Source organism: Oncorhynchus mykiss, chromosome 1, assembly GCF_013265735.2.
Source record: "Oncorhynchus mykiss isolate Arlee chromosome 1, USDA_OmykA_1.1, whole genome shotgun sequence".
Classification (NCBI taxonomy): Eukaryota; Metazoa; Chordata; class Actinopteri; order Salmoniformes; family Salmonidae; genus Oncorhynchus; species Oncorhynchus mykiss.
Window position 1 is genome coordinate 74214745 of NC_048565.1, and position 13140 is coordinate 74227884.

The window sequence follows — 13140 nt, forward strand, 5'->3', positions numbered from 1 at the left end:
ATACAGCTGCACCATCGAGAGCATTGAGAGCATCCTGACCGCAACTGCTCAGCAGTCGACCGTAAGCCGCTACAGAGTGTAGTGTGTACGGCCCAGTACATTACTGGGGCCAAGCTTCCTGCCATCCAGGACCTATTTCCTAGGCAGTGTTAGAGGAAGGCCAACAAAATTGTCAAAGACTCCAGTCACCCAAGTCATAGACTGTTCTCTCTGCTACCGCCCGGCAAGCGGTACCAGAGCTCCAAGTCTAGGTCCAAAACACTCACAGCTTCTACCCCCAAGCCATAAGACTGCTGAACAAGTAATCAAATGGCAACCCGGACTATTTACATTGCCTTGCGAAAGTATTCGGCCCCCTTGAACTTTGCGACCTTTTGCCACATTTCAGGCTTCAAACATAAATATATAAAACTGTATTTTTTTGTGAAGAATCAACAACAAGTGGGACACAATCATGAAGTGGAACGACATTTATTGGATATTTCAAACTTTTTTAACAAATCAAAAACTGAAAAATTGGGCGTGCAAAATTATTCAGCCCCCTTAAGTTAATACTTTGTAGTGCCACCTTTTGCTGCGATTACAGCTGTAAGTCGCTTGGGGTATGTCTCTATCAGTTTTGCACATCGAGAGACTAAATTTTTTTCCCATTCCTCCTTGCAAAACAGCTCGAGCTCAGTGAGGTTGGATGGAGAGCATTTGTGAACAGCAGTTTTCAGTTCTTTCCACAGATTCTCGATTGGATTCAGGTCTGGACTTTGACTTGGCCATTCTAACACCTGGATATGTTTATTTTTGAACCATTCCATTGTAGATTTTGCTTTATGTTTTGGATCATTGTCTTGTTGGAAGATAAATCTCCGTCCCAGTCTCAGGTCTTTTGCAGACTCCATCAGGTTTTCTTCCAGAATGGTCCTGTATTTGGCTCCATCCATCTTCCCATCAATTTTAACCATCTTCCCTGTCCCTGCTGAAGAAAAGCAGGCCCAAACCATGATGCTGCCACCACCATGTTTGACAGTGGGGATGGTGTGTTCAGCTGTGTTGCTTTTACGCCAAACATAACGTTTTGCATTGTTGCCAAAAAGTTCAATTTTGGTTTCATCTGACCAGAGCACCTTTTTCCACATGTTTGGTGTGTCTCCCAGGTGGCTTGTGGCAAACTTTAAACGACACTTTTTATGGATATCTTTAAGAAATGGCTTTCTTCTTGCCACTCTTCCATAAAGGCCAGATTTGTGCAATATACGACTGATTGTTGTCCTATGGACAGAGTCTCCCACCTCAGCTGTAGATCTCTGCAGTTCATCCAGAGTGATCATGGGCCTCTTGGCTGCATCTCTGATCAGTCTTCTCCTTGAATGAGCTGAAAGTTTAGAGGGACGGCCAGGTCTTGGTAGATTTGCAGTGGTCTGATACTCCTTGCATTTCAATATTATCGCTTGCACAGTGCTCCTTGGGATGTTTAAAGCTTGGGAAATCTTTTTGTATCCAAATCCGGGTTTAAACTTCTTCACAACAGTATCTCGAACCTGCCTGGTGTGTTCCTTGTTCTTCATGATGCTTTCTGCGCTTTTAACGGACCTCTGAGACTATCACAGTGCAGGTGCATTTATACGGAGACTTGATTACACACAGGTGGATTGTATTTATCATCATTAGTCATTTAGGTCAACATTGGATCATTCAGAGATCCTCACTGAACTTCTGGAGAGAGTTTGCTGCACTGAAAGTAAAGGGGCTGAATAATTTTGCACGCCCAATTTTTCAGTTTTTGATTTGTTCAAAAAGTTTGAAATATCCAATAAATGTCGTTCCACTTCATGATTGTGTCCCACTTGTTGTTGATTCTTCACAAAAAAATACAGTTTTATATCTTTATGTTTGAAGCCTGAAATGTGGCAAAAGGTCGCAAAGTTCAAGGGGGCCGAATACTTTCGCAAGGCACTGTAAATGGATGAGAGTGCTTCCTACTGCCTGAGCTATGTTGTTGATGTAAATTGAGAAGAGCGTGGGGCTTAGGATCGAGCCTTGGGGTACTCCCTAGGTGACAGGCAGTGGCTGAGACAGCAGATGTTCTGACTTTATACAGTACACTGCACTCTTTGAGAGAGGTAGTTAGCAAATCAGGCCAAAGACCCCTCAGAGACACCAATACTCTTTAGCCTGCCCACAAGAATGGAATGGTCTACCATATCAAAAGCTTTGGCCAAGTCAATAAAAATAGCAGCATAACATTGCTTAGAATCAAGGGCAATGGTGGCATCATTTAGGACCTTTAAGGTTGCAGTGACACATCCATAACCTGAGTGGAAACCAGATTGCATACCAGAGAGAATACTATAGACATCAAGACAGCCAGTCAGTTGATTATTGACAAGTTTTCCCAACACTTTTGATAAACAGGGCAAAATAAAAATTGGCCTATAACATTTAGGATCAGCTTGATCTCCTCCTTTAAATAAAGGATGCACTGTTGCTGCCTTCCAAGCAATGGGAACCTCCCCAGAGAGGAGAGAGAGGTTAAAAAGGTCAGAGATAGGCTTGGCGATGATAGGGGCAGCAACCTTAAAGAAGAAAGGGTCTTTAAACCATCTGACCCAGATGTTTTTTGGGGGTCAAGTTTAAGGACCTCCTTTAGCACCTTGGACTCAGTGACCGCCTGCAGGGAGAAACGTTGCAGTGGGGCAGGGGTAAAAGAGGGAGGAGCATCGGGACTAGTCACATTGGAAGGGGTGGCAGATGAGTAAATGTTAGACGGGCAAAGAGGCATGACTGAGTCAAATTGGAATCCTGACTTAATGAAGTGGTGATTAAAGAGCTCAGCCATGTGCTCCTTGTCAGTAACAACCACATCATCAACATTAAGGGACATGGGCAGCTGTGAGGAGGAGGGTTTATTCTCCAGGTCTTTAACCGTTTTCCAGAACTTATTGGGGTTAGACCCACAGAGAGAGAACTGCTCCTTAAAGTAACACATTTTTGGTCTTCCGGATAGCCTGAGTGCACTTATTTCTCATTTGCCTGAACTAGAGCCAGTCAGCCTGAGTATGCGTGTGCCGAGCCTTTAGTCCAAATTGATTTTCTTGAGGTGGTGTAACTCTGCCAGATCATGGTCGAACCAGGGACTGAACCTGTTTTTAATTATCATTTTCTTTATGGGGCGTATTTGTCAACAATACCACTGAAAATATAAAAAAAGAAGGTTCAAGCTGATTCAATACCAATTTACAGAGGCCAGATCATGAAGGAAAGCTTGCTCATTAAAGTTTTTTAGCAAGCGTCTATGACAAATCAGGACAGGTCGTTTCACTGAGCAGCCATTACGAACACAGGCTGTAAAACATGGATCACTAAGGTCTTTACAAAAAACACCAGACTGATACCTGTCAGGATTATTTGTGAGGATAACATCAAGGAGAGTAAACTTTTCTGGGTTTTTCGGAGTTATCTTGTGGGATTGGTAGTAATCTGAAAAAGATTTAGGGAGTCCCATTGCTTTAGGACTTCGACAGGTGGTTTAAACATGTCCCAGTTTAGGTCACCTAGCAGGACAAATTCGGACTTAGTGTATGGGGCCAGGAGAGTGCATAGGGCATTTGGAGTAAGTGGGGTTTGTGACTTTGTGGCTGTTGTAACTAGTGACGACCAGCTCCAAGGCTTGTACCTAAACAAATATTATGGATATAATGTCAAGATAATTGTCTTTCTGCCCTAACAGTTGGATTAGTTGTCCACAATGCAGCACAGCAGGCTGTCTAGCTCCCGCCTATCCTTTCTTTGGATTGGTAGATACATCTCATTATTTTAATAGTTGAATATTCGATAAGGTTGTTGACGTCAATCATTTGTATCAATGGAGAGAGATGCTATGCTACTAGCCTCATGTTATGAATATGCATAGCCATCTCGACACAACTCCGATATAGTGTTTTTTTCCCTAAACATTGCGGGGATGTCACGTGTCCTACTTATATCAGTGCATTCGTAACAACGTAAGCATTAGGGAACGTATATTCAATCAAATTAACCTGACACAGTAAATAAGCCACTCATTTTTTTGTTGACCAAATTTGACTCTCTCATTGACCGCCATACAAAAAAGAATCGATTCCTGGGTCGGAAAACGCCACCTGCTGGAGGGAGACGAATTTTCTCTTTACCTCTTCCTCTGACCAGAGTGTACATGTGAGCAGCGCATGCGTGATGTTCACCAACGACAGCCGATAAGTTACTAGCCAATCACATTTCACTTGGCCCATGTCAACAAAAGATTTCGTTATAATTGTTTTCCTGCTGCCTGGTAGTGTTGCACAACAACTTCTAGTGCTTACTCGTGTGATCGATTAAAATAAGACCAAACGTTTTATAGTTCGTCGACAGAGCTCTATGCGTTGATTCGAACGCGTTTTAAATAAACATGTCGCTTCAGAAGGAAATTCCGTATGAGGAGAGCTTGCAGGGTCAGTACAGAAACTAAACATCAAATACGCTATTTTTTAGCTAACGTTAGCTGGCCACATCATTTTTATGTAAGTCTGCAATAGCTGACTAACAAACTAGCTAATATACCTAACGTAAGTTCAGCTAATGTTGGCCTCAACTGGAATTGTCAGGTCAGGGGAATATTGTTAAGGCCTGTCAAATAATAGCTAACGTAACTAACTAGACCTATGACTGTTAATGTGGTTCTACATTAAACGTTATATTTCTCACGGAATTGGATCACGTTATACTTCTGTTCATTCACTGGCAAGATTCAACACTAAACACGACAAATGAAAATATCTAGCTAACGTTACTAGTAAGTTTCCAAACTAGTTTCTATATATCTGTGGGTAATATGTATCCCCAGGTTCCTGGGTGGAGTTGCACTATAACACTGGCAGTGGGAGTCAGGTGTGCCAGGAGCAGATCTCAACAACTGCTCTTGATGTAGACCTGGAGAAGTTACTACTAGACGCCCAACACGAGTCAAGCAGGAGTACCTCGAGAGGAAGCTCACAATGTGACAGGTATGGGGAAAGGAAATGGTTACAGTGCTGAGCCTTAGTTTCCCAGGAAACACGAAGATGAATTGCATTGAATTCTATGTCGGGCAGAAATGAGTGTTTCTAGTTACCTCTCACGACCTCTACAAGCAAGAATGTTGAATACAGTTCTATTTTAAACTACTTTATCTTTTGCCCGTGCAGTTGGTCATTTTGGAGGGTAGGAATGTGAAACATATCCACAGGAGAGTATAATTATATACATTTTCAAAGCCCTGGTAGTGCTTTCAGATTTCTATCATCTGAAGCATGTGCAGACCTGTGTAAACACGTATTTTTATATTGTGCACATGCTTCAGGTTATAGAATTCTGAACTGCACTATACCATCTCTTTGAAAACTTTATGTAATTATACTTTTCTAAATCAAATCAAACTTTATTTGTCACATGCGCCGAATACAAGTGTAGACCTTACTGTGAAATGCTTACTTACAAGCTTTTAAACAACAGTGCAGTTCAAGAGTTAAGACAATATTTACCAAATAAACTAAAGTAAAAATTAAATAAAAAAATTATGAAAAGTAACACAATAACAAAAACAAGGCCATTGAATAAATCCCGGAACATTTTCCAGTCTGCTAGCAAAACAGTCCTGTAGCATCAGTGTCATCTGACCACTTCCGTATTGAGCAAGTCACTGGTACTTCCTGCTTTAGTTTTTGCTTCTAAGCAGGAATCAGGAGGATATAATCATGGTCAGATTTGCCAATTGGAGGGCAGGGGAGAGCTTTGTATGCATCTCTATGTGTGGAGTAAAGGTGGTCTAGAGTTTTTTTGTATTTTAATATTTTTATAAATTGTATTTTTAGGTTCCGCATGTGACATGCTGTTAAAACTTTGGTAAAACTGATTTAAGTTTGCCTGCATTAAAATCCCCGGCCACTAGGAGAGCCGCTTCTGGATGAGCATTTTGTTGTTTGCTTATGGCGGTGTACACCTCGTTGAGTGCGTACTTAATAGAGGTCGACTGATTATGATTTTTCAACGCCGATACCGATTATTGGAGGACCAAAAAAGCAGATACCGATTAATCGGCCTATTTTTATATATAAAAATACAAATATATTTAAAAAATGTTTTATTTGTAATAATGACAATTACAACAATACTGAATCAACACTTATTTTAACTTAATATAATACATAAATAAAATCAATTTAGCCTCAAGTAGATAATGAAACATGTTCAATTTGGTTTAAATAATGCAAAAACAAAGTGTTGGAGAAGAACGTAAAAGTGCAATATGCGCTATGTAAGAAAGCTAATGTTTCAGTTCCTTGCTCAGAACATGAGAACATATGAAAGCTGGTGGTTCCTTTTAACATGAGTCTTCAATATTCCCAGGTAAGAAGTTTTAGGTTGTAGTTATTATAGGACTATTTCCCTCTATACCATTTGTATTTCATTAACCTTTGACTATTGGATGTTCTTATAGGCACTTTAGTATTGCCAGTGTAACAGTATAGCTTCCGTCCCTCTCCTCACTCCTTCCTGGGCTTGAACCAGCAACACAACGACAATAGCCACCACATCAAAGCGTTACCCGTGCAGAGCAAGGGAAACAACCACCCCAAGGCTCAGAGCGAGTGAAGTTTGAAACGCTATTAGCGCACGCCATCTAGCCAGCCATTTCACTTCGGTCACACCAGCCTCATCTCGGGAGTTGATAGGTTTGAAGTCATAAACAGCACAATGCTTGACACACAGGGAAGAGCTGCTGGCAAAACGCACGAAAGTGCTGTTTGAATGAATGTTTACGCGCCTGCTTCTGCCTACCACCGCTCAGTCAGATACTTAGATACTTGTGTGCTTGTATGCTCAGTCAGATTATATGTAACACAGGACACCCTAGATAATATCTAGTAATATCATCAACCATGTGTAGTTAACTAGTGATTATGATTGATTGTTTTTTATAAGATAAGTTTAATGCTAGCTAGCAACTTACCTTGGCTTACTGCATTTGCGTAACAGGCAGTCTCCTTGTGGAGTGCAACGAGAGAGAGGCAGGTCGTTATTGTGTTGGACTAGTTAACTGTAAGGTTGCAAGATTGGATCCCCCGAGCCCCTGAACGAGGCAGTTAACCCACCATTCCTAGGCCGTCATTGAAAATAAGAATGTGTTCTTAACTGACTTGCCTAGTTAAATAAAGATTAAATAAAGGTGTAAAAAAAAAAAATTGGGCAAATCGGCGCCCAAAAATAACGATTTCCGATAGTTATGAAAACTTGAAATCTGCCCTAATTAATCGTCCATTCCGATTAATCGGTCGACCTCTAGTACTTAGTGCCAGCATCGGTCTGTTTTGGTAAATAGACGGCTACGAATAATATAGATGAGAACTCTCTTGGTAGATAGCTTATCGTAAGGTACTCTACCTCAGGCGAGCAATACCTCGACACCTCTTTAATATTACACATCGCGCACCAGCTGTTATTGACAAAAAGACACACACCCCCACCCCTCGTCTTACCAGACGTGACATCTCTGTTCTGCCAGTTATCCGTGTCGTCGTTCAGCCACAACTCTGTGAAACATAAGGTATTATAGTTCTTAATGTCCCGTTGGTAGGATAATCGTAATCGTATGTCATCAATTTTATTTTGCATGTTAGCAAGTAGAACGGAAGGCAGTGGGAGTTTACTCGCTCGCCTACGGATTCTCAGAAGGCAACCTGATCTGCATCCTCTCTTGCTCTGTATTTTCTTCACACAAAGGACAGGGATTTGGGCCTGTTCCCGGGAGAGCAGTGTATCCTTCTCGTCGGACTCGTTAAAGGAAAGTTTGTGGTGAGTAATCGCTGTTCTGAAGTCCAGAAGTTATTTTCGGTCATAAGAGACGGTAGCAGCAAACTTATGTACAAAATAAGTTACAAACAACGCAAAAAAAACGAACAAAATAGCACAATTTGGTCAGGAGCATGTAAAATGTCAGCCATCCTCTTCGGCGCCATCTTAGTGGATATATTGACTCATATTCCTACGGCAAACCAGCAAAGTATATTAAAATATAATTTTATTCAACATTTTGGCTTGTAGAGGTTGTGAGAGGAAGCTTTCCTTATTCAAATGCTCGTTTTTGCCCCTTATTCAGTTCATTTCAACATATGGTTTCCAGGCAAAGCCTTGGTATCCCTGTTCAAGGCCTGAGAATGTGGAGATAAGGATTATGTCATTTATAATGCTCTTTCTTAGCAGATGACCTAATACACATTTCAAAAGTTCTAGGGATGTCTTGAGTCATCTTGAGTCATCTTTATTGTCTATCTTTCCAGTCCACTAAGGTCACAGACTCCTCTTCTTCTGTTTAGAGGCTCAGAGGGAAACAGTTCACAGGTAAATACATGGTCCTTAGGGGTTGTAAGGTTGTCTTCTGTTGATCTCTGATATGTAATGTATTGTGATGTTCAGAAGGTAATAATTCATGATAATACCAGACTTTACATTCGGTGAATAGTACAAACATGTTTGTGATTATAATGTGGAAAGTGGTTTTACTAAGGAATTTCTTAATTGATTTCAGTCTGAGGAAGATAACCAAGAAATAATCCAGGAAGTAGAGAATCTACTGAAGAAGAATGCTGACTGGATCTGGGACTGGTCCAGTCGTCCTGAGAACAACCCACCAAAGTGCATAGTACCTCGTAATTATATACAGTAGGGCCCAATGTTCATAATGTTGAAGATAGAAATTGAATGTAGAGAGAGAACATTTCGGCACGGCTGAATTGTATAGATAATTTTAAAGGTCTTAGTGGCTGAGAGACTTATTTTAAAACAAACTTCCTGTAATTCTACACATTTTGACATGCAGCTGCGTGAAAATGTTGCAAATGTCCTGCAATTATACATATTCTAACATGGAGCTGAGAAAAAAATATTGCCGTTTTTAAAGCTAATTTCCTGCAATTATATGCATTTTGCCATGGCTAATGCTGTATTCTTTCGCTCAAACATAATAACAAAATCATTACTGCTAAAGTCATTGTTTTGGGAATTTTCAATTTTCCCTGACTGTCTAGCTTTTATTTTGTTGATTTGTAAATTCTCAAAGATTATATATAAACAAATAATTGTCCATAATCTTTATACAATGAGTGGATCTAATCATGAATGCTGATTGGTTAAAACCGCATTCCAGCTGGTGTCTATTCCACAAGTTATCACCTGCTAAATCTATGAGTTAACATTTCCTGTACAATCCACTGTCTCATCAGCCCAGCCAGACAGTTTATCAACTTGATCTCCACTATAAAAAGCATTTAAACATTATCTCACATTTATTTTAGTCTAACATTTAGTTTTCAACTGTGGAGATTTGTATAAACCTTGCTGTCTGTCTCTCTGACATTTGCAACATTGTTTCAATATTCAAATTACATCTCCAGCTGTCCTGTATTAATGATCATGTCAGGGATGAGACAGACAGGCAGCATTTCTCAGCCAGTCGAAATCATGAATCAGCATACTTTTTATGGATATATATATATATATATATATATATATATATATATATATATATATATATATATATATATATATACGGTTGTTCAGAGGCGCTAGCAATTGCAGCTAGTTTGATTTCTTTCCAGCTTCAGTTTGAAGTGGTTGTGTTAGTTGTGTTGTTGGCTAGCGCCTCTGAACAACCGTGTCCTGACAAGAGCTCAATTTCTATGCCGGGCGAAATTGTTCACCATTAGCTCATTGTTGTGGATGGATCCATATAAATGTCACTAGAAAACAGCTTAAACAAACGCAAATGCATTTACTTAGCGGTTATTCTGGCTGCACTTTTTGACGTGACTGTAAGTTAGTCGTAGTTGGCTAGCTAGCAAGCAAGGGATAAGAATGTTGCCCGCCAGTATGGCAATGGAACATTTAGAACGAACGACTGGGTTGTGTCTGTACATTAAGAACAAAAAGACTGAACGACTGTGTTGCGTCTATTGCAAACGAACCGATAGAACCAACGACCAGTCGGCTTGGGTAGCAACCCTAGATTAGTGTCGGGACTATATCTTGTGGAAGGATGAAATGGTATGAATACATTAATCAAAATAACGCTTTTAATGGAAATATGTAAATCATTATTTGAAAATGTTGGTAACCCGTTGTATAAAAGTGATAATTCTCTCGAAGTCTGTGTTTGGAGGATATATTGGCATGGTTTACCGGTCCGAGACGACTTTTCCCACATTTTGTTAGGTTACAGCCGTATTCAAATATGTATTCAATCGTTTTTTCCCCTCATCAATCTACATACAATACCGCATAATAACAAAGCAAAAACAGGTTTTTAGACATTTTTGCTAATTTATAAAAAAAAACTGAAATATACATTTACAGAATTATTTAAATACAGGTAAAAAAAATATTTAAAAAATTCAGACCCTTGACTCAGTACTTTGTTGAAGCACCTTTGGCAGCGATTACAGCCTTGTATCTTGGGTATGACGCTACAAGCTTGGCACACCTGTATTTGGGGAGTTTCTCCCATTCTTCTCTGCAGATCCTCTCGAGTTCTGTCAGGTTGTGCTCGAGCTCTGTCAGGTGTTGCTGCACAGCTATTTTCGGGTCTCTCCAGAGATGTTCAAACCTGTTTTCACTTTGTCATTGTGGGGTATTGTGTGTAGATTGCAGAGGATTTTTATTTTATTGAATCAATTTTAGAATACGGTTGTAACGGAACAAAATGTGGAAAAAGTCAGAGTACTTTCTGAAGGCACTATATATCTGGTTTTAGTCGTTTAATTTGACACTGAAAGGGTTTTTCCATACCCACTGTTTAGACTTAGGCGACCAGAAAAAATGCTTAGGCGGCCCACCCAAGAATTTCAATGGCAGAAAAATACCTGTAATCACTGATTTAAGATAAGATTTATTAACCCAGTTGTAACTGTGTTGTGTCTCTGTAGGGAGTTTCTGCTGAAACACCCCAGGCGCTCAGCCTCGCTCAGCATCAGGAAGACCAACGTCATGAAGAAAGGAGGCGTTCTCTCCCCTGACTTCCTCAAGCTTTTCCTTCCTTCATTATTCATTTCTCATATACTCGCAGTTGGCCTGGGGTAAGGGACTGAGCATTTTGTAACTTAAAACACAGTACAAATACATGCAGTCTATTGAATACTTTAAAAGCTGCCTTTTACTATTACTAAAAGTATGGTGCCCCAGATGGGTGTCGAATTGTTTTGTATTTTAGCTAAATGCCTTTTGAGAGTTGTAATACAATAAATCAAACACTACCCTGTTGAGGAAATGTAGGCTTCGTGAAAGCTTGCCGCTGGCCATGGATAGATATTTCAGAGTAGCCATGATACATTTTTACTTGAATCAAAATCATATTTTGAATGGCCCTTTGCTATTCTGTTCTTCTTCTCAGGATATACATTGGGAGGCGCCTCAGCACATACAGCACCTACTGAAGCTGATGCTGCATTATGAGACCACTGACTCATACAGCTGGCATGCCTTCAAATGGGGGCAACTTCAGAATCCAAGGAGAAGTGGTTGATGTAGCATTCTCCATTTTAGCTGATTGCCTCATCTTATCTTCTGAATGCTGTGACTGCTTCTTTCTCCCAGAAATGCCTTGAATCAGGAACTGATTTGTGCTGCCATGTTCCTCTCGCTTTTTTAGAATGTTGTTTTATATTGAACTGCTGCCAATTGGCATTGTTTCTCATTTTCTTACGCATATTGTGTTTGTGTTTTGCCTGTTTGTTACTCTTAAGGGAATGATTAATGTGAATGAATATTAATTGTGAAATAATTTCCTGCACTCATTTTCTTTGAAAAAAGCTGGGGTTAATACATTTCATGCAACATGTGAAAGGCAGGGTGTGAATTGCAACAAAAGTCCAACTTTTGGGGGGTCTCTAATTTAACCTATTTTCCTATTTGTTTAAAATTCTATTGTGTACTGTTACAGTGGTAAAGATGAAAATAAAAGCTTATTCCAAATTAAATGAACACCCTCACCACTCTGTCATGGTTTATACCAGTGACCGTTGGTTCAGGTTCTTTCAATTGCATTCATCTCTCTTATGTCTGTCTTGAGCTTTCGCTAGCAAACATGCAACATTATATTGACTGGATTCAGCTAGCAAACTTGCAACATTATCAACTGAGCCCTCAGTTTCCCCTGCTGATGAGCTCAGGACAGACACTTGTTTGCGTCCTGTATTTCAGGCCCTTTTCAGATGTCCCAACTTTTCTTTTTATAAAAAAGCTCAATTTGTCAGCAAGATGATTTAATTCAGGCTACAAGAGTGAAGGCCTGATGACAATCACTGATGTCATTACATGTTTTGGTGTTTTGTAACAACTGTCTCTTTCCATTCATTCAATGACTGGTGCACAGTGGACTGTTTGAATGATGCAATTAGTGGAGTGGATGAACGTGCATAGTGATTGACAATCAGATAAAAACATGTCTACTATTAGGTCCATAAATGTAGCAACTATTTGAGTATAATCATGATGAAATGTTTTGTTTGTTTTTCATAGCTATAGTATGTTACAAATACAAAACAATGTTTTTATTTGGTAACTATTTTACAGTCACAGCTGGTACTATATTTGGTACGTAATATGCTAAGAAGTGGTACTTTCAGGTACTCTAAAGAATGAAGTACCTGGTACCACATCTGCAGTGGCACTTGTTTCAAAGCATCCCAAGTTATGTAATTACCATGCAGTTTTAAGGCAAATAAGTCAATATCACTGTGAAATAAGATGTCTCCAATTTTTTTGTATGATCAGTAAGACATATAAGCTATCTTTGCTACTTAATTGTATTTTTTTGAGCACTCAAATTAATTCCCTAACTTTCTCTGATTTCTGCAATTTACTGAATATACATCTACAGTTGGAAGTCGGACGTTTACATACACCGTAGCCAAATACATTTAAACTCAGTTTTTCACAATTCCTGACATTTTAATCCTAGTAAACATTCCCTGTTTTAGGTCAGTTAGGACCACCACTTTATTTTAAGAATGTGAAATGTCAGGATAATAGTATAGAGTATTTATTTCAGCTTTTATTTCTTTCAGTGGGTCAGAAGTTAACATACACTCAATTAGTATT

At 39.5% G+C, this 13140-nt stretch overlaps 1 protein-coding gene across 4 annotated transcripts; it reads left to right on the top strand.

The window, feature by feature from the left end:
* Window positions 1-4225: 4225 nt before the first annotated feature.
* Window positions 4226-12021, top strand: bnip3 (BCL2 interacting protein 3). Of its 4 annotated transcripts, none has more exons than XM_021614653.2 (7): window positions 4226-4463; window positions 4856-5015; window positions 7771-7842; window positions 8328-8388; window positions 8576-8709; window positions 10968-11117; window positions 11432-12021. In XM_021614653.2, the coding sequence occupies exons 1-7, from the start codon at window positions 4421-4423 to the stop codon at window positions 11472-11474; spliced, it is 663 nt and encodes a 220-aa protein (XP_021470328.1). In that variant the 5' UTR covers window positions 4226-4420; the 3' UTR covers window positions 11475-12021.
* The last annotated feature ends 1119 nt before the right edge of the window (window positions 12022-13140 follow it).